The 24,028-nt window shown below is 49.6% G+C and overlaps 1 protein-coding gene across 4 annotated transcripts in view; it reads right to left on the bottom strand.

The window, feature by feature from the left end:
- ints8 (integrator complex subunit 8) overlaps positions 1-24,028 on the bottom strand; it is a 173,299-nt gene that overhangs the window by 21,039 nt on the left and 128,232 nt on the right. For 2 of the 4 annotated variants that reach the window (XM_072468061.1, XM_072468063.1), the window contains 3 exons: positions 23,897-24,024; positions 20,230-20,333; positions 923-973 (listed from right to left, as the gene is read on the bottom strand). In XM_072468061.1, the coding sequence (XP_072324162.1) occupies positions 923-973; positions 20,230-20,333; positions 23,897-24,024 (283 nt within the window). The remainder of the gene's footprint in view (positions 1-922; positions 974-20,229; positions 20,334-23,896; positions 24,025-24,028) is intronic. The other 2 variants (XM_072468062.1, XM_072468065.1) reach the window with 1 other exon arrangement.

Raw genomic sequence — 24,028 nt, 5'->3', positions numbered from 1 at the left:
CAGTTAATGGTATGGCGTTGGGGAGAGTTATAGAACAAAGAGATCTAGGAGTACAGGTTCATAGCTCCTTGAAGGTGGAGTCGCAGGTGGACAGGGTGGTGAAGAAGGCATTCGGCATGCTTGGTTTCATTGGTCAGAACATTGAATATAGGAGTTGGGACGTCTTGTTGAAGTTGTACAAGACATTGGTACGGCCACACTTGGAATACTGTGTGCAGTTCTGGTCACCCTATTATAGAAAGGATATTATTAAACTAGAAAGAGTGCAGAAAAGATTTACTAGGATGTTGCCAGGACTTGATGGTTTGAGTTATAAGGAGAGGCTGGATAGACTGGGACTTTTTTCCCTGGAGCGTAGGAGGCTTAGGGGTGATCTTATAGAGGTCTATAAAATAATGAGGGGCATAGATAAGGTAGATAGTCAACATCTTTTCCCAAAGGTAGGGGAGTCTAAAACTAGAGGGCATAGGTTTAAGGTGAGAGGGGAGAGATTCAGAAGGGCCCAGAGGGGCAATTTCTTCACTCAGAGGGTAGTGAGTGTCTGGAATGGGCTGCCAGAGGTAGTAGTAGAGGCGGGTACAATTGTGTCTTTCAAAAAGCATTTAGATAGTTACATGGGTAAGATGGGTATAGAGGGTTATGGGCCAAGTGCGGGCAACTGGGACTAGCTTAATGGTAAAAACTGGGCGGCATGGACTGGTTGGGCCGAAGGGCCTGTTTCCATGCTGTAAACTTCTATGATTCTATGATTCTATACAGATTTCCTAACTAATCATCACTCGAATCATATATTCAATCCTCAATATACTCAAGAGGACACAATAGAGAAATCTAGCATTTGTTTTATACAAATTTAAAACAGGCTATTGATACAAGAGTTTGCAATAAATCATACATTATTAAATAAATGCTTTCCACTTACTTGTGTGTGGCAATTCAACATAGAACAGCATTTGATCATTCTCTTCAGGACCTTAGAAAACACAAATGCAATGCAAAAATATAAAATTAGATTCAAAAGAAAGTAGTGAACTGTACACTTACCTTGTTGGGTAACACTAGTGTGATTTTCAGACTTGTGGGAGAAGACTTTATTTACACTGAGTAATATAACACTACAAGGCTTCTTACCAGCAGGAAGGATGGGTAACGTTGTGCAGTTACATCTACTCAGCAGTTGTTCAACCACATCTTTATGTTGTAGTTTCAAAACGCATTTCTTCTCGAGAAACAACCTAATTTCCTAAGCATTATCATTTTCCCACGTTATTTTGCCATGAACATACTATGGACTTTTATGTCAGCTGCTGTGGAATTGAAGAAAGAAGTCTTACAACACCAGGTTAAAGTCCAGCAGGTTTGTTTGGAGTCACTAGCTTTCGGAGCAGGTGATGAAGTAGCTGCACTCCGAAAGCTAGTGACTCCAAACAACCCTGTTGAACTTTAACCTGGTGTAAGACTTCTTACTGTGCTCTCCCCAGTCCAACACCGGCATCTCCACATCAGAAATTGAAGAGATAATCAGTTGTCAATGCATTTGTCTGACCAATGGGATCAAAGGGCAATAGGTGTGAATTCACTAGCATCTCTCACAGCCCACGAACAAATTTAAAAAAGCTATCCAGACTTTTTTGACACCTTACTGTTGTATTACAGGTATGGCTCTTCAGCAACATACAGCTGGATCAGAGGTATGGTGCTAGCTGTGAATTGGATTATGCTGTGGCAACAAAAGTGAGGATTCTCCTTTACCAATGGCAATATATTGAACATTAAGGCAACCAGGACATTGGTTTAAGGTGAGTGGCAAATGAATTAACAGCGACATGAGGAAAAATGTTTTTATGCAGTCAGTGGTGAGAATATGGGGTGGGATTCCCCCTACCCGGCGGGACCCGGCGTGATGGAGTGGCGGGAACCACTCTGGCGTCGGGCCGCCCCAAAGGTGCGGAGTCTCCGCACCTTTAGGGGCCAAGCCCTCACCTGGAGGGGCTAGGCCCGCGCCGGAGCGGTTTCTGCTCCACCAGCTGGCGGGAAAGGCCTTTGGCGCCATGCCAGCTGGGGCCGAAAGGTCTTCGCCGGGCGACGTGGGTTCACCCCTGGAATCTGGAATGCATTGCTTGAGAGTGTGGTGGAGACAGATTCAATAGAGGCCTGCAGAGGGGAATTGGATAATTATCTGGAGCAGGACTTCCGAATGTGGCATAGAGGAGGAGGTCGCATGTTTGGTGCCTCCTACCAGAGCTGTCTTTTTTGGACTTTTCCGCCCGTTTCTTGGTGAAGATTTGTTCGTGAGGAGCTGTGGGAAGGTTTGGGGCATTTATAGAATGTCAGAAACCAGACAGAACAATCCAGGTAAGGCGGCAGCGAGTGAAGGTCTGCCTTTGAATGTGGTGAGTGGTGCAGCAAGGGGAAAGATGGGGGGAGTCAGCCCGTTGGGTGGGACCGGACCCATCACGGTGGAGAAGGCAACGGAGGTGATAGTTCGAACGGTTGTTTTTGAAGCATTTTGAAAAGCATCAGATGGTGATGATGACCTCGCTTAAGGCGTGGGTGCGTGAGACCCTTGCCCCAGTGCAAATGCAAATCGCTTATTGTCACAAGTAGGCTTCAATGAAGTTACTGTGAAAAGCCTCTAGTCGCCACATTCCAGCGCCTGTTTGGGGAGGCTGGTACAGGAATTGAACCGTGCTGCTGGCCTGCCTTGGTCGGCTTTAAAAGCCAGAGATTTAGTCCAGTGAGCTAAACCAGAGAGAGGAGTTGGTGAGAACTTTGGTGACAGCACAGGAACAGGGGGAGAAAATGAAAGGGATGTAGGAGGCCTTGTCACAGCATGAGGATGTAGAGATCAACAGAGGGCTGAGAGCCAAGGTAGAAGACCTGGAGAACAGGCCGCAAAGGCATAACCGGAGGATCGTGTGTGTGTCCGAATGGGTATTGGGCCAGAGGCCTACAGAAAGTTTTGTTGATATGATTGCGAAGCTGATGGGAGAAGCGGAGGAGCCCTCCGCATACAAGTTGGGCAGGACCCACCAGTCGCTCCGGCCGAAATCGAGGATGAATGAGCTACCGAGGATAGTGATCCCCTGTTTCCATAATTTTCTTTTTAAAAAAAAGATATTTTATTCAAATTTTTTGGCCAAACAAAACAATACAAAGGTTTTCCTTTTTACAGCAATAAAACAGTATAAATAACAGTGGCCGTTTTTAACAAATAAATAAATAATATATAAACTAAATGGCAACTGCCATATCAAAAATAATAACTCTCCAAAAATAAAATCAAACAATCAAATATACATAGCCTAATACGAATATCTATACAACACGCCCCCCCCCCTGAGGACCTGCCCGGGTCCCCCCCCCCCTCCCATCCTCCTCCTCTCCCCCCCCCCCCCCTCTCCTCTCTCCCCCCCCTCCTCCTCTCTCCCCCCACCCCCTCCTCTCTCCCCCACCTCCTCCTCTCTCCCCCCACCCCCTCCTCTCTCCCCCACCTCCTCCTCTCTCCCCCACCTCCTCCTCTCTCCCCCACCTCCTCCTCTCTCCCCCACCTCCTCCTCTCCCCCTCCTCCTGCTCTCCCCCCCCTCCTCCTCCTCTCTCTCCCCCCTCCTCCTCCTCCTCCTCTCTCCCCCCCCTCCTCCTACTCTCTCCCCCCTCCTCCTCTCCCCCCTCCTCCTGCTCTCTCCCCCCTCCTCCTGCTCTCTCCCCCCTCCTCCTCCCCCCCTCCTCCTCCTCTCCCCCCCCTCCTCCTCTTCCCCCCCCCTCCTCTTCTCCCCCCCCCCCTCCTCCTCTCCCCCCTCCTCCTCTCCCCCCCTCTCCTCCCCCTCTCCTCCCCCCTCCCCCACCTATCCTCTACCCCGAAAAATTTACTGAGCCGTGCTCCAGTCATATGCGCCCTGTGCAAAACCTTGAATTGTATCAGGCTTAGCCTGGCGCACGAGGACGACGAGTTTACCCTACGTAGGGCATCAGCCCACAGCCCCTCCTCAATCTCTTCCCCCAGCATGCTTCCCATTTCCCCTTCAGCTCATCCACCATGATCTCCCCCTCGTCCCTCATTTCCCTGTATATATCCGACACCCTACCATCCCCCACCCATGTCCCTGAGATCACTCTATCTTGAATCTCCTGCATCGGGAGCTGCGGGAATTCCCTCACCTGCTGCCTCGCAAAAGCCCTCAGTTGCATGTATCGAAATTCATTTCCTTGGGGCAACCCATATTTTTCCGTCAGCGCTCCCAGACTCGCAAACGTCCAGTCTATGAACAGATCTCTCAGTTGCACAACCCCAGCTCTCTGCCATGCTCCAAATCCCCCACCCATTCTCCCCGGGACAAACCTATGGTTATTTCTTATCGGGGACCGCACCGAGGCTCCCGTCCTTCCCCTATGTCGTCTCCACTGCCCCCAAATTTTTAGTGTTGCCACCACCACTGGACTTGTGGTGTATTTCTTCGGGAAGAACGGCAACGGCGCCGTCACCATTGCTTGTAGGCTGGTTCCTTTGCAGGACGCCATCTCCAATCTCTTCCACGCCGCTCCCTCCCCTTCTCCCATCCACTTACACACCATTGAGATATTGGCGGCCCAGTAGTATTCACTTAGGCTCGGTAGTGCCAGCCCCCCCCTATCCCTGCTACGCTGCAAGAACCCCCTCCTTACTCTCGGGGTCTTCCCGGCCCACACAAAACTCATGACACTTTTCTCAATTCTCTTGAAAAAAGCCTTCGTGACCATCACCGGAAGGCACTGAAACACAAAAAGGAATCTCGGGAGGACTACCATTTTGACCGCCTGTACCCTACCCACCAGTGACAGGGGCACCATGTCCCATCTCTTGAAATCCTCCTCCATCTGTTCCACCAATCTTGTTAAATTAAGCCTATGTAAGGTTCCCCAACTCCTGGCTATCTGAATCCCTAAGTACCGGAAATCTCTTGTTACCTTCCTCAGCGGTAAGTCATCTATTCCCCTGCTCTGCTCCCCCGGGTGCACCACAAAATACTCACTCTTCCCCATATTCAATTTGTACCCCGAAAATTCCCCAAACGCCCTGAGTGTCTGCATTATCTCAGGCATCCCCTCCACTGGGTCCGCAACATAGAGCAATAAATCATCTGCATACAAAGATACCCGGTGTTCTTCTCCTCCCCTGAGTACTCCCCTACACTTCCTGGAGCCCCTCAGTGCTATGGCCAGGGGCTCAATCGCCAATGCAAACAGTAACGGAGACAGGGGACACCCCTGCCTCGTCCCTCTATGAAGACGGAAGTAGTCAGACCTCTGTCTGTTCGTGACCACGCTCGCCACTGGGGCCCTATACAGCAGCTGTACCCATCCGATATACCCTTCTCCAAAACCAAATCTCCTCAGCGCCTCCCACAGATAATCCCACTCCACTCTGTCGAATGCTTTCTCGGCGTCCATCGCCACCACTATATCCGCCTCCCCCTCTGGTGGGTGCATCATCATTACCCCTAGCAACCTCCGTATGTTCGTGTTCAGCTGTCTCCCCTTAACGAACCCAGTTTGATCCTCGTGGACCACCCCCGGGACACAGTCCTCTATCCTCGTCGCCATCACCTTAGCCAGGAGCTTAGCATCTACATTTAAAAGGGAAATGGGCCTGTAGGACCCACACTGCAGCGGGTCTTTTTCCTTCTTCAAAAGGAGCGATATCGTTGCCTCCGACATAGTCGGGGGCAGCAGCCCCCTTTCCCTGGCCTCATTAAAGGTTCTCGTCAAAAGCGGGGCCAGTAGGTCCATATACTTCCTCTAAGATTCCACCGGGAATCCATCCGGTCCCGGGGCCTCCCCGCCTGCATGCTCCCAATCCCTTTTACCACCTCCTCCATCTCAATCTGTGCTCCCAGTCCCGCCCTCTCCTGCTCCTCCACCTTGGGGAATTCCAGCTGATCCAGGAAATGCATCATTCCCTCCTTCCCTTCCGGGGGCTGATCCTTATATAACCTCTCATAAAATGCCTTGAACACCCCGTTCACTCTCTCCGCTCCCCATTCCATCTCTCCCTCCTCATCTCTCACCCCACCTATCTCCCTCACTGCTCCCCTCTTCCTCAATTGGTGGGCCAGTAGCCGACTCGCCTTCTCTCCATACTCATACTGTACACCCTGTGCCCTCCTCCACTGTGCCTCTGCCTTACCCGTGGTCAGCAGGTCAAATTCCACATGTAGCCTTTGTCTTTCCCTGTACAGTCCCTCCTCCGGTGCCTCCGCATATTGCCTGTCCACCCTCAAAAGCTCTTTCAGCAATCGCTCCCTTTCTTTACCCTCTTGCTTCCCTTTATGTGCCCTTATGGATATCAGTTCCCCACTAACCACTGCCTTCAACGCCTCCCAGACCACTCCCACCCGAACCTCTCCATTGTCATTAAGCTCCAAGTACCTTTCGATGCACCCCCTCACCCTTAAACATACCCCCTCATCCGCCAATAAGCCCATATCCATTCTCCAGAGTGGGTGCTGTTCTTTTTCCTCTCCTAACTCCAGGACTACCCAATGTGGAGCGTGGTCCGAAATGGCTATGGCCGTATATTCCGTCCCTGTCACCTTCGGAATCAGTGCCCTTCCCAAGACAAAAAAGTCTATCCGGGAGTATACTTTGTGAACATGGGAGAAAAATGAGAACTCCTTACTCCTAGGCCTAATAAATAAATCTCCAGGGGTCTACCCCTCCCATCTGCTCCATGAAGTCCTTGAGTACCCTGGCCGCTGCCGGCCTCCTCCCGGTCCTGGACCTCGACCGGTCCAGTCCTGGATCAAGCACCGTATTGAAGTCTCCCCCCATTACCAACTTTCCCGCCTCCAGGTCCGGGATATGTCCCAACATACGCCTCATAAAATTTGCATCATCCCAGTTCGGGGCATATACGTTCACCAGAACCACCGCCTCCCCTTGCAATCTGCCAGTCACCATCACATATCTACCCCCACTATCCGCCACTATGGTCTTTGCCTCAAACAGTATCCGTTTCCCCACTAAAATAGCCACCCCCCTGTTCTTCGCATCTAAACCCGAATGAAACACCTGCCCCACCCATCCTTTACGTAGTCTGACCTGGTCTATCAGTTTCAGATGCGTCTCCTGCAACATAACCACACCTGCCTTTAATTTCTTTAGGTGTGCGAGTACCCGTGCCCTCTTAATCGGCCCGTTCAGCCCTCTCACGTTCCACGTGATCAGCCGGGTTGGGGGGCTCTTTACCCCCACCCCCCCCGTCGACTAGCCATCCCCTTTTTTAACCCAGCTCCTCACCCGGTTCCCACGTACCCGTATATCCCCCCGACGGCGCCCTCCCGCCTGGACCACCCCATCCCATAACAGCTCCCCCTTCTCCTTAGCAGCAGCAACCCAGTTAACCCCCCCTCGCCCCCCCCCCCCGGCGTAATTGCACCCCCCATGTTGCTCCCAGAAGTCAGCGAACTCTGGCTGACCTCGGCTTCCCCCCTTGTCCTCGGCCCCCACTGTGCGAGGCCCCGTCCTTCCCGTGTCCCTGTTCCCGCCATAATTACCATAGCGCGGGAACAAAGCCCGCGTTTCCCACTCGGCCCCGCCCCTAATGGCCAGCGCCCACAGTTCCTCATACTCTTCCCCCCCCCAACATGGGGAAGAGAGAAAAGTTACAAGGTCGCAAAACTAACAAATTGAAAAAACCACACCCCCCCCCCCCACTTTTTTCTCGCCCCATATAATCACCCCACCACTTTGTCCCAAAAGTTCTTTCTCTCGCCAGACTATTCCAGCTTCTCGTCCACAATGAATGTCCACGCCTCTTCTGCCGTCTCAAAGTAGTGGTGCTTCCCTTGGTGTGTGACCCACAATCTCGCCGGTTGCAACATTCCAAACTGGACCTTCTTTTTGTGAAGCACCGCCTTAGCCCGATTAAAACTTGCCCTCCTTCTCGCCACCTCCGCACTCCAATCCTGGTATACGCGGATCACCGCGTTCTCCCACCTACAGCTCCGAGTTTTCTTCGCCCATCTGAGGACCGTCTCGCTGTCATTATAGCGGAGAAACCTCACCACTATAGCTCGGGGTATTTCTCCAGCCTTCGGTCTTCGTGCCAGAACTCGATAAGCTCCCTCCACCTCCAAAGGGCCCGTCGGGGCCTCCGATCCCATTAGCGAGTGAAGCATCGTGCTCACATATGTCCCGATGTCCGCCCCTTCGGGAAGACCCAGAACCCTTAGATTCTTCCTCCTCGAGTTATTCTCCAGTACTTCCAACCTTTCCACACACCTTTTGTGCTGTGCCTCGTGCATCTCTGCCTTCTCCACCAGGCCCTGTATTTCGTCTTTGTTTTCAGCAGCCTTTGCCTTCACGACCCGAAGCTCCAGCTCTTGGGTCCTCTGCTCCTCCTTTAGCCCTTCAATCGCCTGTAATATCGGGGCCAACAGCTCCTTCTTCAGCTCTTCCACACAGCGCCGCAAGAACACTTGTTGGTCCGGGCCCCATAATAGGCGGCCACCTTCCGACGCCATCTTGCTTTGAGCTTCTCTTCCTTGCCGTTGCTCCAGAGGATCCTCCGCAATCCGGCCGTTATCCTCTCCCTTATCCATGCTTGTCTGGGGATTCCCTTCTGGTTTACTGCAGTGTTTTTGGCCGTTTAAATTGCCGTTGGGGCTCCTATTAAGAGCCCAAAAGTCCGTTCCAACGGGGGCTGCCGAAACGTGCGACTTAGCTGGTCATCGCCGCACCCGGAAGTCCTTTCCATAATTTTCAGGTGAAGGAGAGAGTGCCGAGATGGGTGAAGCAGAGGTGTGAGGAGGAGTGGGAAGGCAAGGGTATACCAGGACTTGACGACGGAGCTGGTGAGAAGGTGGGTGGCCTTTGGATGTGCCAAGGCAGCATTGTACAAGCGCAACATGCGATTTGGTGTGGGTCTACCTAGCAAAGTTGAGAGACACGCACAACAACAGAGACTATTACTTCGAGACAGTGGCATTTGTGAAGGCAGAAGGCCTGGGGTTGGACTGAATTTGAATTTTTGACGTTTTTTGACTGAGTTTTTCATTGTTTCTTTTGTGTTGGGTTCTTTTTCTGGTATGGTTGTTATGGATAACTTGTTTTTTTTTGATGTAATGGGATTGGAGGGGCCACGGGTGTATTGGGGGTGGTGTTTTTTGATGTTGGGGTAAGGGGTTCTGGCAGGGGCCACCGCGGTAGCAAACGGAACGTTGGCTAGTGAATGGGAGCGAGGTGGGGGAGGGGCCACGGTCGTTGGAACCTGTACTTGCAGGTTTCAATGGGCCTGGGAGGTGTGAATGGTGGGGGGATGGGGCCGGTACTGGGTAGGGTATTTTTGAGAGGAAGTGGTAGAGGGGTTGCTGGGAAGGGAGGGGGGAGCAGCAGGGACTAGGGCCGGGTTATGTCCTGCTTGCGAGTCTGGGCCTAGCAAGATGGTCATGGAGGGTAGGAAGGGCGGGGGAGGTGAGAGACCCCCAGTCAGAGTGGTGGCGTGGCACGTGCTAGGGGACCGGTGAAGAGAGCCCGGGTTTTCTCGCATCTAAAGAGCCTAAAAGTGGATGTGGTGCTGTTACAGGAGACCCACCTGAAGGTAAAGGACCAGATGAGACTGAGGAAGAGCTGGGTGAGCCAGACGTTCCATTCTGACTTTGATAGCAGGGCACAGGAGTGGCTATACTGGTGGGTAAGTGGGTGAGGTTTCAAATGGGGGGTAAGTACGTGATAGTGATTGGTGCGTTGGAGTGGAGGCTGGCTGTGTTGGTTTGTGTGTATGCCCCGAACTGGGATGGCGCTGGGTTTGTGACCCGAGGATGGATAGGTCTTGGCCGTGCTCGCTGGCTCCTTCCGGGGGGTGGGGGGGGGGGGGGGGGGGGGGGGTGGGGGGGGGAAATGTCAAAGTGATAGCTGCGTTTATGAAGGAGATGGGAAAGGTGGATCCGTGGAGGTTTTTGCTTCCACGGGACAGGAAGTATTCACTTTTCTTCCCGGTCCACAAGGTGCATTCGAGGATCGCCATTTTGCGGTAGGGAAGGGGCTGCTGGCTGGGGAAGGACGGCAGAATACTCGGTGATCATGATATCGGATCATGTGCCACATTAGGTAGATGTGGTCTTGGAGAAGGGTCCGGCCCAGAGGCTGGCGTGGAGGCTAGATGTCGGCTTGTTGGCGAACCTGAAGTTTTGCATTAATATGAGGAGGGTGATGGAGGAGTATGTGGAGTTTAACCGAAATGGGGAGGTCACATCGTCAGTGGCTTGGGAGGCATTGAAGATGGAAGCGAGGCGTGAGGTAATCGCTTTAAGGTGAAGGTGGATAGGGAGAGGTGGAAGGAGCGGAGCAGCTCATAGAGGTGGATGGAAGATGCATGGAAGGTCCGGTGCCATGGCTATTGGTAAAGAGGAAGGAGTTGCAGGTGAAGTTTGATCTTCTATCTACGGGCAGGGCGGTTCAGCAGTTGAGACGAGCGCAGGGGTGGTGTATGAGCACGGTGATAAGGCCAGTCAATTGCTGGCAGGCTGCGGCGAGGGAGATTGTGCGGATTAGAGATAGAAAGAGAGGGATGGCGGTGGCCCCGTGGAAGGTGAATAAGATGTTTGAGGACTTTTACAGGGGTTACATAAGTCAGAGCTGTGAGTGTTTTAGCAGCAACTGGAGTGGCCGCAGGTGGAAGAGGAGGAGAGGGCTGGGCTAGAGGAGCCATTAGAGTTTGGAGGAAGTGAGGGTAGCGATAGGAATGATGCAGTCAGGTAAGGCACCGGGGCAAGATGGGTTTCCGTTATTTTGTGAAAACTCGCTGAGGGTGGAAATGTTTGAGAATGAGATGGCGAAGAGGGGGCTACCGGAAACTATGAGGCAGGCATCATTGTTACTGAAAAAGGAGAAGGATCCGGTGGAGTTTGGGTCGTATAGGTCAATTTCTCTACTGAATGTGGATGCCAAGATATTGGCGAAGGTGCTGGCGGTGATACTGGAGGATTGTCTCCCTAAGGTGGTGGGTGGGGGGGTCCAGCCGTGGTTCATGAAGGGCAGGCAGCTTCATTGAATGTGGGCGGCTGCTGATTCTGGTGCTTTCTCTGGCAGAGGGGAGATAGAGGTGGTAGTGGCGTTGGGTGCAGAGTGACTGAAGTTATCTGTTTGCGGTACTGGAGAGGTTTGGGATTGGGCCTAGGTTTGTGACTTGGGTAAAACTGCTATACAAAGATCCAACGACATCTTATGTGTGGACGAATGAGACACAGTCGGAGTACTTCCCACTATTTCAGGGAACGAGGCCCCATGTCCGCCCCTCTCTTCTTCGCGTTGGCGATTGTGCCCTTGACGATTGCGCTGAGAGATTCGGGCTTATGGAGGGGGTTAGTGAGGGGGCTGCTGTGGAGCATTGGGTGTCGCTGTACGCCTGCGACTTACTGCTGTACATTATGGTCCCGGGTTAATCAGTAAGGGACACAATGTGGTTGTCAGGGAATTTTGGGGCGTTTTGGGGGTATTAATTGAATTTAGGGAAGAGTGAGCATTTTGTCATGTCTCCTTCAGGTGGAAGGGTGGGAGTGGAAGGGTTGCCAATTAGGGTAGCAACAACTCACTTTAGGTTCTTGGGGGTGCAGGTAGCGCAGGACGCAGCGCGACTCCGTAAGCTAAACTGCACAAGCCGAGTAGGGAAGTTGAAGGAAAATTTGGGAAAGTGGGATAGTCTCCCACAGGCAGGCAGTCAAAATGAATATTTTGCCTTGGTTTTTGTTTTTGTTCCAGTGTCTACCGGTCTTTCTGCCAATGGTATTATTTCGAGGGATGGATAGGCTGGTCTCGCCATTTGTCTGGGGAGCGAATGTTGCGAGGATAAGGAAGGCGGTGCTCCAATGGGGGCGGCAGTCGGGGAGCTTGGCTCTTCCGAATCTGTTACCGGGCAGCGAATGTGGAGAAAGTGCAGGGCTGGAGGAAGGAGACGAAAGCTTTGTTGGTGCGGATGGAGGCAGGGTCCTGTAAGGGGTTGGGGGCTGCGGGTGTTTGGCAACGGCGCCACTGCCGCTAGCCCCAGGGAGGTATTCAGGGAATCCGGTAGTAATAGCCACATTGAGGATCTAGGGGCAATTTCGGTAGCACTTCAAGTTGAGGACAGGATCGAGGGTTATGCCGATAAGAGGGAATCATGAGTTTGAGCCAAGGAGGATGGATGCGACGTTCTGTGGATGGGAGGGGAAAGGTATAATAGAGATGAAGGATCTGTTTCTGGAGGGGAGATGCGTAGGTTTGGAGGAGTTGGGGGTGAAGTATGGGCTGCAGCGTGAGGAGGGCTTTAGGTATGTGCAGATGCGGCATTTCACAAGAAAGGCCTTTCCGAGTTTCCCGGTAGCGCCGTCCTCATCATTGCTGGAGGAGGTGTGGGGGGTTGGGGGGTCGTCTTAGCGGTTTATGGTAGGATTACGGAGGAGGACAAGGAGTCTTGTGGAAGGGATTAAGGCCAAGTGTGAGCAAGAGCTGGGGATGGGGCTGGAAGAAGGATTATGGTGAGAAGTACTACGAAGGGTCAATGCCTTGACCTCTTGTGCGAGGCTGGGGTTGATTCAACTAAAAGTGTATAGGCTGCACTGAACGAAGGTGAGGATGAACCGGCCGTTTGAGGAGGTGGAGGATAATTGCGAACGGTGTGGGAGGGGCCCAGTCAACCATGTCCATATGTTAAGGTCCTGCCCGAAGTTGGTGAAATATTGGATGTTGAGAGGGATAGGAACAGACAGTATGGGAAGGTATTTAATTGGGGGAGGGGAAATTATACTGCTATTAGAGAGCAGCTGAGGAGCATAAAGTGGGAACAATTGTTCTTGGGGAAATGCACAACAGTGCATTTGGAAGAAAGGGAGCCGGGACATTGAAGACAGCGCGAGAGGAGAGCCGGGAGATTTAAACAGCGCGGGAGATTTAAAAAGCGCAGGAGCTGCGAGTCAGAGCGGAGATTTTAAAAGATCACGGCCTAGTTTCAGGAGCAGTTCGGAGGAGGAGGAGGAGGAGTCTGTCAGGGAGAGAACCTGAGAACATCTAAGACACTCAGAAGGTAAGAAGGAAAGTAAGTGATTTTTACTCATTTTTACTGTTATACCTTTTTCAAATTGTGTGTGTCGGGGGGAAACTGAAGTGACATCACAGAAAAGCTGTGACCCGAGTGGCTGGTTGGAAATCTACACTAAATTAAAAAAATTAAGCATTGGTAACTAATTAAACATAATTGCTTAATTATAATTTAGAGGGGTATCTAAGCCAGAGATCGGAGAGTACTATATTTAGCTTTCGCATTTATATTAGAAATCTAGTGCTATGAAACAGATAGTTAACAGTAACCTTTGAAAAAATACAGAAAAATATATTAAAATTTTAAAAAAACTTTTAATTTTAATTCATTGACGCAATGTCAGTTAGAGGGGTGCAGTGCTCTGACTGTGAGATGTGGCAGGTCCGGGAGGCTTCCAGCGTCCCGGATGGCTTCATCTGCAGAAAGTGCACCCAACTGGAGCTCCTCACAGACCGTATGGTTCGGTTGGAGCAGCAATTGGATGCACGTAGGAGCATGCAGGTGGCGGAAAGCGTCATAGATCGCAGTTATATAAATGTGGTCACACCCAAGGTGCAGGCAGGGAAATGGGTGACCACCAGAAAGGGCAGGCAGTCAGTGCAGGAAACCCCTGTGGTTGTCCCCCTCTCGAACAGGTATACCCCTTTGGATACTGTCGGGGAGGGATAGCCTATCAGGGGAAAACAGCAGCAGCCAGAGCAGTGACACCACGGCTGGCTCTGATATTCAGAAGGGAGGGTCAAAGCGCAGAAGAGCAATAGTAATAGGGGACTCTATAGTCAGGGGCACAGATAGGTGCTTCTGTGGACGTGAAAGAGACTCCAGGATGGTATGTTGCCTCCCTGGTGCCAGGGTCCAGGATGTCTCTGAACAGGTAGAGGGCATCCTGAAGGGGGAGGGCAAACAGGCAGAGGTCGTTGTACATATTGGTACTAACGACATAGGCAGGAATGGGCATGAGGTCCTGCAGCAGGAGTTCAGGGAGCTAGGCAGAGAGTTAAAAGACAGGACCTCTAGGGTTGTAATCTCGGGATTACTCCCTGTGCCACGTGCCAGTGAGGCTAGAAATAGGAAGATAGAGCAGCTAAACACGTGGCTAAACAGCTGGTGTAGGAGGGAGGGTTTCCGGTATCTGGACCAGTGGGAGCTCTTCCGGAGCAGGTGTGACCTATATAAGGACGGGTTGCATCTAAGCTGGAGAGGCATAAATATCCTGGCCGCGAGGTTTGCTAGTGTCACACGGGAGGGTTTAAACTAGTATGGCAGGGGGGTGGGCACGAGAGCAATAGGTCAGAAGGTGAGAGCATTGAGGGAGAACTAGGGAATAGGGACAGTGGGGCTCTGAGGCAGAGCAGACAGGGAGAGGTTGCTGAACACAGCGGGTCTGGTGGCCTGAAGTGCATATGTTTTAATGCAAGAAGTATTACGGGTAAGGCAGATGAACTTAGAGCTTGGATTAGTACTTGGAACTATGATGTTGTTGCCATTACATGACCTGGTTGAGGGAAGGGCAGGATTGGCAGCTAAACGTTCCAGGATTTAGATGTTTCAGGTGGGATAGAGGGGGATGTAAAAGGGGTGGCGGAGTTGCGCTACTGGTTAGGGAGAATATCACAGCTGTACTGCGGGAGGACACCTCAGAGGGCAGTGAGGCTATATGGGTAGAGATCAGGAATAAGAAGGGTGCAGTCACAATGTTGGGGGTTTACGACAGGCCTCCCAACAGCCAGCGGGAGATAGAGGAGCAGATAGGTAGACAGATTTTGGAAAAGAGTAAAAACAACAGGGTTGTGGTGATGGGAGACTTCAACTTCCCCAATATTGACTGGGACTCACTTAGTGCCAGGGGCTTAGACGGGGCAGAGTTTGTAAGGAGCATCCAGGAGGGCTTCTTAAAACAATATGTGGACAGTCCAACTAGGGAAGGGGCGGTACTGGCCCTGGTATTGGGGAATGAGCCCGGCCAGGTGGTAGATGTTTCAGTAGGGGAGCATTTCGGGAACAGTGACCACAATTCAGTAAGTTTTAAAGTGCTGGTGGACAAGGATAAGCGTGGCCCTAAGATGAATGTGCTAAATTGGGGGAAGGCTAATTATAACAATATTAGGCGGGAACTGACGAACATAGATTGGGGGCGGATGTTTGAGGGCAAATCAACATCTGACATGTGGGAGGCTTTCAAGTGTCAGTTGAAAGGAATTCAGGACTGGCATGTTCCTGTGAGGAAGGATAAATACGGCAATTTTCGGGAACCTTGGATAACGAGAGATATTGTAGGCCTCGTCAAAAAGAAAAAGGAGGCATTTGTCAGGGCTAAAAGGCTGGGAACAGACAAAGCCTGTGTGGAATATAAGGAAAGTAGGAAGGAACTTAAGCAAGGAGTCAGGAGGGCTAGAAGGGGTCACGAAAAGTCATTGGCAGACAGGGTTAAGGAAAATCCCAAGGCTTTTTACACGTACATAAAAAGCAAGAGGGTAGCCAGGGAAAGGGTTGGCCCACTGAAGGATAGGCAAGGGAATCTATGTGTGGAGCCAGAGGAAATGGGCGAGGTACTAAATGAATACTTTGCATCAGTATTCACCAAAGAGAAGAAATGGGTAGATGTTGAGTCTGGAGAAGGGTGTGTAGATAGCCTGGGTCACATTGAGATCCAAAAAGACGAGGTGTTGGGTGTCTTAAAAAATATTAAGGTAGACAAGTCCCCAGGGCCTGATGGGATCTACCCCAGAATACTGAAGGAGGCTGGAGAGGAAATTGCTGAGGCCTTGACAGAAATCTTTGGATCCTCACTGTCTTCAGGTGATGTCCCAGAGGACTGGAGAATAGCCAATGTTGTTCCTCTGTTTAAGAAGGGTAGCAAGGATAATCCAGGGACCTACAGGCTGGTGAGCCTTACTTCAGTGGTAGGGAAATTACTGGAGAGAATTCTTCGAGACAGGATCTACTCCCATTTGGAAGCAAATGGACGTATTAGTGAGAGGCAGCATGGTTTTGTGAAGGGGAGGTCGTGTCTCACTAACTTGATAAGAGTTTTTCGAGGAGCTCACTAAGATGATTGATGCAGGTGGGGCAGTGGATGTTGTCTGCATGGACTTCAGTAAGGCCTTTGACAAGGTCCCTCATGGTAGACTAGTACAAAAGGTGAAGGCACACGGGATCAGGGGTGAGCTGGCAAGGTGGATACAGAACTGGCTAGGTCATAGAAGGCAGAGAGTAGCAATGGAAGGATGCTTTTCTAATTGGAGGGCTGTGACCAGTGGTGTTCCACAGGGATCAGTGCTGGGACCTTTGCTGTTTGTAGTATATATAAATGATTTGGAGGAAAATGTAACTGGTCTGATTAGTAAGTTTGCAGACGACACAAAGGTTGGTGGAATTGCGGATAGCGATGAGGACTGTCAGAGGATACAGCAGGATTTAGATTGTTTGGAGACTTGGGCGGAGAGATGGCAGATGGAGTTTAATCCGGACAAATGTGAGGTCATGCATTTTGGAAGGTCTAATGCAGGTAGGGAATATACAGTGAATGGTAGAACCCTCAAGAGTATTGAAAATCAGAGATCTAGGTGGACAGGTCCACAGGTCACTGAAAGGGGCAAAACAGGTGGGGAAGGTAGTCAGGAAGGCATACGGCATGCTTGCCTTTACTGGCCGGGGCATTGAGTATAAGAATTGGCAAGTCATGTTGCAGCTGTATAGAATCTTAGTTAGGCCACACTTGGAGTATCGTGTTCAATTCTGGTCGCCACACTACCAGAAGGATGTGGAGGCTTTAGAGAGGGTGCAGAAGAGATTTACCAGAATGTTGCCTGGTATGGAGGGCATTAGCTATGAGGAGCGGTTGAATAAACTCGGTTTGTTCTCACTGGAACGAAGGAGGTTGAGGGGCGACCTGATAGAGGTCTACAAAATTATGAGGGGCATAGGCAGAGTGGATAGTCAGAGGCTTTTCCCCGGGGTAGAGGGGTCAATTACTAGGGGGCATAGGTTTAAGGTGAGAGGGGCAAGGTTTAGAGTAGATGTACGAGGCAAGTTTTTTACGCAGAGGGTAGTGGGTGCCTGGAACTCGCTAACGGAGGAGGTGGTGGAAGCAGGGACGATAGTGACATTTAAGGGGCATCTTGACAAATACATGAATAGGATGGGAATAGAGGGATACGGACCCAGGAAGTGTAGAAGATTGTAGTTTAGTCGGGCAGCATGGTCGGCATGGGCTTGGAGGGCCGTAGGGCCTGTTCCTGTGCTGTACATTTCTTTGTTCTTTGTTCTAATGTGGGGGTTGTTTAAGGAGCACTTGCTGCAAGTGCTGGATAGTTTTGTCCCACTGAGACGAGGAAGGAATGGTAAGGTAAAGGAGCCTTGGATGACAAGAGAAGTGGAGCTTCTAGTCAAGAGGAAGAAGGAAGCTTACGTAAAGGTTGAAGCAGCAAGGATCTGGCACGGCTCTAGAGGGTTACAAGGTAGCCAGGAAGGAACTCAAAAATGGACTTCGGAGAGCTAGAAGGGGGCATGAAAAAGCTCTGGCGGGAAGGATTAGGGAAAACCTTAAGGTATTCTACACTTATGTGAGGAATAAGAGGATGACCAGAGTGAGAGTAGGGCCGATCAGGGATAGTGGGGGGAACTTGTGCCTAGAGTCTGAGGAGATGGGGGGAAGCCGTAAATGAATATTTTGCTTCAGTATTCACTAGAGAGAGGGACCTTGTTGCTCATGAGAACAGTGTGAACCAGGTTAATAGACGCGAACGGATTGATATCAAGAAGGAGGATGTGCTGGAAATTTTGAAAAGCATCAGGATAGATAAGTTCCCTGGGCCTAACAGGATATACCCACGGTTACTACGGGAAGCGAGGGAGGAGATTGCTGTGCCATTGGCAATGATCTTTACGTCCTCACTCTCCACTGGAATAGTACCGGATGATTGGAGGGAGGCGAATGTTGTTCCCCTGTTCAAGAAAGGGAATAGGGAAATCCCTGGGAATTACAGACCCATCAGTCTTATGCCTGTGGTGAGCAAAATATTGGAAAGGATTCTGAGAGATAGAATTTATGATTATTTAGGAAAACATAGTTTGATTAAAGATAGTCAGCATGGCTTTGTGAGGGGCAGATCATGCCTCACAAGCCTCATTGAATTTTTTGAGGATGTGACGAGAGACATTGATGAAGGTCAGGCAGTGGATATGCTGTATAGGGATTTCAGTGAGGCATTTGATAAGATTCCCCATGGTAGGCTCATTCAGAAAGTTAGGGGGCAAGGGGTACAGGGAAATGTGGCTGTCTGGATACAGAATTGGCTGTCCGAAAGACGACAGCGAGTGGTAGTGGATGGAAAGTATTCCGCCTGGAGATCGGTGGCCAGTGGTGTCCCGCAGGGATCTGTCCTGGGACCTTTGCTCTTTGTGGTTTTTATAAATGACTTGGATGAGGAAGTGGAAGGGTGGGTTAGTAAGTTTGCTGATGACATGAAGGTTGGGGGAGCTGTAGATAGTGTTGAGGGCTGTTGCAGATTACAACAGGACATTGACAGGATGCAGAGCTGGGCTGAGAAGTGGCAGATGGAGTTTAACCTAGATAAATGTGAAGTGATTCATTTTGGAAGGTGGAATTTGAATGCTGAATACAGGGTTAAAGGCAGAATTCTTGAAAGTGTGGAAGAACTGAGGGATCTTGGGGTCTACGTACATAGATCCCTCTACGTACAAAGTTGCCACCCAGGTTGAGAGGGTTGTTAAGAAGGTGAATGGAGTGTTGACTGTCATTAACAGGGGGATTGAGTTTAAGAGCCGCGAGGTTTTGCTGCAGCTTTATAAAACCGTAGTTAGACCCCACTTGGAATAGTGTGTCCAGTTCTGGTCACCTCATTATAGGAAGGATGTGGATGATTTGGAGAGGGTACAGAGGAGATTTACCAGGATGCTGCCTGGACTGGAGGGCATGTCTTATGAAGAAAGGTTGAGGGAGCTAGGGCTTTTCTCACTGGAGCAAAGGAAGAGAGGTGACTTGATAGAGGTGTACAAGGTGGTGAGAGGCATGGATAAAGTGGATAGCCAGAGATTTTTCCCCAGGGTGGAAATGGCTGTCACGAGGGGACATAGTTTAAAAGTGATTGGAGGAAGGTATAGGGGAGATGTCAGAGGTAGGTTCTTTACACAGAGTGGGTGGGTATGTGGAATGCCCTGCCAGCAGAGGTGGTGGAGTCTGAGTCAATAGGGGCATTTAAGCGACTCTTGGACAGGCACATGGACAGCAGTAAATTGAAGGGGTGTAGATTAGGTTGATCTTAGATTAGGATAAATGGTCGGCACAACATAGTGGGCTGAAGGGCCTGTACTGTGCTGTTCTATGTCTATGTCTAATCCAAGTTTCCGACCAAAGCACAGCCACGGACCCGGCAATTCTTCGAGGCTTATCGGCAGCTAGAGCCGGGTGCTCTATGCTTCCGCCATGCAAGCTCCCAGCAAAACGGGGAAACGGTGGCCGTTTTGCGCCATTCTTTCTGGCCTAAAATGCCACTGTTCCCATGCCGGCGGAGGGACGTAGCCCAAGAATCGGAGAATCCAGCCCGGGGTGTCAGATCTGTCGGAGTTGCAGACGGGAGCGGAAGCAGATGTTTTAGCTGTCGCCTCATTGATTGCTCGCATACGTGTCCTGTTGGGGTGGAGGTCAGCTTCTCCCCCCAGAGCCTCTGTGTGGTTGGCGGGCCTGTTGGGAGATTTTGTCCTTGGAAAAGGTGAAATCTGTCCTGAGAGGGGCAGATGAGGTGTTCCACCAGAGATGGGGGGTTGTTCATTTTACACTTGAGACCTAGTTGCTGACGAAGGGCGGGTGACTGTTGGTGTAAAAATGATGAATAAAAATATTTTTCAAAAAAAAATTATCTGAGGCAAAAACAATTGCAAGGCTGCAGAACAAAGGTGGCATCTTAGGACTAGGTAAGCTGCTCTTGCGGAGAGGGGCATGGATACAATGGGCTAAAAACCTCCTTTTTGTGCAGTAACCATTCAAAATTACATGATTCTGCAGAAATCTGCTACGGTCAGCAAAAAATTCATACATTGCTGATGAACTGGGTGCTATTCATAAATGACATGTCGAGGCTGGCAAAGGGCAATGTAAGAAAGCAAAGGAAACTGTGAATATCAACATGCAATTTGCTTTCCTGATCCTGCTTACCATGTCTGTGTACACGTCAGGAGGGACGCCTTTATTGAAAAAGTCTGAACAAATGGCACCAGCTTGAAGGTAGAAATGCAGAGCTGCTGAAAATTGATTGGTTGCTGTAAAAAAACAGAAAATAAAAATGCTACATGAAAAGTTAGGTTCAGGTAGTCTGACATTCAAATCGCGCACCAAATGTATAAAATGATTCATAATCAAATCTTTTTTTTTTAATAAATGATTTTTCTTCAAGACATTTCAACATTTTAAACAGCCACCATCTTCGATAGAACCCCTCAATCGACCCCCTTGCGATGTATTTGACCTTCTATTGCAAAAACCCCAGCAAGTCCCCTAGCCATGGCGAAGTGCTCAGCGGTGTCACCACCCTCCAGCCCAATAGGATTCGCCACATTGCCACCAATGAAGCAAAAGCCAGGACATCCGCCTCTGCCCCCCTCCGCAGTTCAGGTACATTGGAGATCTCAAGAATCGCCTGCATTTGTCAGGGTTCCAACCTCACATTCAGAATCGCTGATATGGTGTCAAAAAATGATTTCCTGAACCCCACCAGCTTGGGACATGCCCAGAACATGTGTGTGTGTGTGTGTGTGTGTGTGTGTGTGTGTGTGTGGTGTGCGGGCCCCCTCAAGCAGCGCTCAAACCAACCCTCCACCCCTGCAAAAAATCCGCTCATCCTTGCGTGAGGTGCACTCGAAATACCACCTTAAACTGAATAAGGCTCAGTCTTGCACAAGACGATGTTGCATTCACCCTCCTCTTCCCCCAGTATCGGCCCCAACTCCTCGACCCATTTTCCTTCACCCCTCCACCAAACTCAATTCCTCCCCTGCTATTCGCTGGTACATGCCGGACGCACTGCCCTCCCCTGCTTTCGTAATAGAATCTCGAAAGAGGTGCATATTTTATTTTAAGACCTCCATATTTAACACTTCAAACACTAAAATTGAAATTCAACTCATTTAGATGCTGCCAAGGTCTGGAGTTGCTCACAATTTCTGTACTTTTCATGGCCACACTGCTTTACAGCCAATTAATAACTTTCTCAATAGGTATCATCACTATTGTAATATAGGAAATATCACAATCAATTTGTGCACACCAAACTCCTACATTCAGCAACATGACAATGGCCAATTAATGCGCTTATGTGATGTTGACTGAAGGATAGATATTGGCCAGGACGCCAGAGATAACTGCGCTACTTCTCTTCAAAAAGTACCAAGGGATCTTTATATCCCCTTGAGATTTTAGGACGGGAACAGGGCCTTTGTTGGACATCTCATCTGAAAGATTGCAGCTGCAACAGTGTAGCACTCTATTAGTACTGCATTCGAGTATCAGCCCTGAAAATAGATCAATTGAGTAAGACTATCAATTTCAGATTTCTATTGAATAAAAAACTGGCCTTTAATGACAGCGTTTCACAACTCGGTGAAAAGAAATGGAACCGTTAACAGGTAGGAGAAAGTATATGGTATTTAAAAGATATAGCGGTGTATTTCTAAAGGAATAAAATGGTTACAAATGACAACCATCTTTGATCAACATAATGCATTTCTGCAGGGAGGGGCGGGGACACATTGATAGCAACTAGACAATGAGAGCACAGCAACATGTACTCCCAATAATCACCGAGAATGGGGAGGGCTTAGCAAAGAATGTTTGGTAACGCCTGCGCTAATCTTTGGCGTATTTGCTTACAAGCAATCTTGGGTTTGGAATTATTGAGATACTGAGCTCGGCTGAAACCGTAATTTGCACACAGCAGCTAATATTTTTTTAAATCCCAACATGCTTCAGAAATTAGTGCAAAGAAAATAGAAAGTCACAAAGGGAGAAATCAGGAGCAGCTTGGTTAAAGAGAAAGCCTTTTGAGGCTTGAAGGAGAGTGAATATATCCTCTGTGTGCTAGGCTTAGGCGTACGCAATTCAAAGTAGTGCATAGGTTGCATATGACGGCAGCTGGAATGAGCAGGTTCTTCAAGGGGGTGGAGGATGAGTGTGGGCGGTGAGCGGGGAGGTCCGCGAACCATGTCCACATTGGTTTTGCGGGGGGGGGGGGGGGGGGGGTTATTTATTTGTTATAAGATTTCCTGTTTTTCTCTATTTGGTTTTGGTTGTGTTTAATGTGTGTGTATAAATGCCTTAAGAAAAAAGAGAGAGCCTTTAAAAAAAAGTTTAAGTAGTTTAGGAAGGGAGTTGCAACTGTTATAACGGAGGCAGCTCCCGGTTAGTTTAGCAAATGAAGGAAGACATTCGTAGGTGGGACATGCTCCCGTTATCACTGGCGGGGAGGGTACAGACCGTAAAGATGACGGTTCTCCGGAGATTTTTGTTTGTTTTCCAGTGTCTCCCTATTTTTATTCCAAAGATCTTTTTTAAGCGGGTTAATGCAGTACACACGCCCCCCCCCCCCCCCCCAAAACTTCCCAGGCACTGCGGGGGAAGTGCCAGAGCATGACCCGTCCCCTCAGCTCTGCACTCACATGACCCTCCACCTGAGCGCTGCACTCACCCGAGCTCCTCATCTGCTCGCCAGGTACACGTCTTGGGAGGCCAATCGGATGACGTGCCATTCTGTCTGCCAACCTGGGTGAAATTTCTGACAGGCGGCAGGGGGTGATATAATTATCAGGTCCCTATGTATGTATGTTAATATTTTTAAACGTTCCTGACGTTGAGCTTTTGGAACCTCCCCCAGTCTTGACGCAAATCACAAATTTGGCATTTTTGCAATATTTTACATTCCCGTAGCCCAATGCGAACGGGAGTGGAAATTCAAGACCAGAGCTTTTGGACGTTTTGAAGGCGGGGTAAATAGATTTGTGATAAATGAGGGGGTGAAAGATTACCAGGGGTAAGTGGGAGGTTACAGTTAGATCAGCCTTGATCTTTTTGAATGATGGAGCAAGCTCGAAGGGCTGAGTGGACTACTCCTGCTTCTCGTTTGTTACTCCTGCTCCTAGTTTGTCTGATCATATGGACGAATGTTCATAGAATTCTGGCCACATTCTGGAACTCCAAGTCACATTGAGATCCAACTCCAGAGGAGTGAGGACAAGATCTCAGCCGACATTGTACTGCATCTGCCATATTAGGTGCGTGCAGAAGTTCCCATTCGCACTCTTACAGAAAAAATACATAGCAGCCGAGTTCTCCTTGGTTACTAACAGCACTAAAACCAATTATCTGGTCATTATCACATTGCATTTGTATGATCTTATTGTGTGCAAACTGACTTCCGCATTTCCTTCAGAAAAATAGAATCAAACGTGCTTCATTGATTGTAATGGTCCTCAAGACTTATTTAATTTTTTGCCAATATACATTTAAATGGGAGTTTGGTCAGCAGTTGGCTGGCATGTGGTTCAGAATAATGCCAATAGCTCGGGTTCTATTCCCATTCTGGCGAGGATAGACATGGGACTTGACTCCTAGCCCTGCCTCCGAGGGGAAGGAAATGGCAAACCACCACTGACAAAACCTGCCAAGAGCCGCTCAGGATGAAGCATTTGTAGACAATGAGCCAAGGATCGGCCTCTCGGCAAAGCACACGTAAATTACTTTTAAAAATTAATATATAAAAAAGGCACTAACTTAATAAATAATTTAACTTAATAAATAATTTAACAGGTGGTTGAAAATTCGTTGCACTTACCAAAGTAAATATCTGCTTGGGTAATTAACCAGAAATGGTTACAGGAGTTGATGTTTAATGAATAACCAACCAGCTCCTTCATTGTGACCGCAACAGCCTCAACGTCCACAGACTGCAAGCTTACAATACAAC

This window comes from Scyliorhinus torazame, chromosome 11 (genome assembly GCF_047496885.1).
Source record: "Scyliorhinus torazame isolate Kashiwa2021f chromosome 11, sScyTor2.1, whole genome shotgun sequence".
Lineage (NCBI taxonomy): Eukaryota > Metazoa > Chordata > Chondrichthyes > Carcharhiniformes > Scyliorhinidae > Scyliorhinus > Scyliorhinus torazame.
Note: the sequence above shows the minus strand (reverse complement) of the source record. Positions and strands in the feature narration are given on the sequence as shown.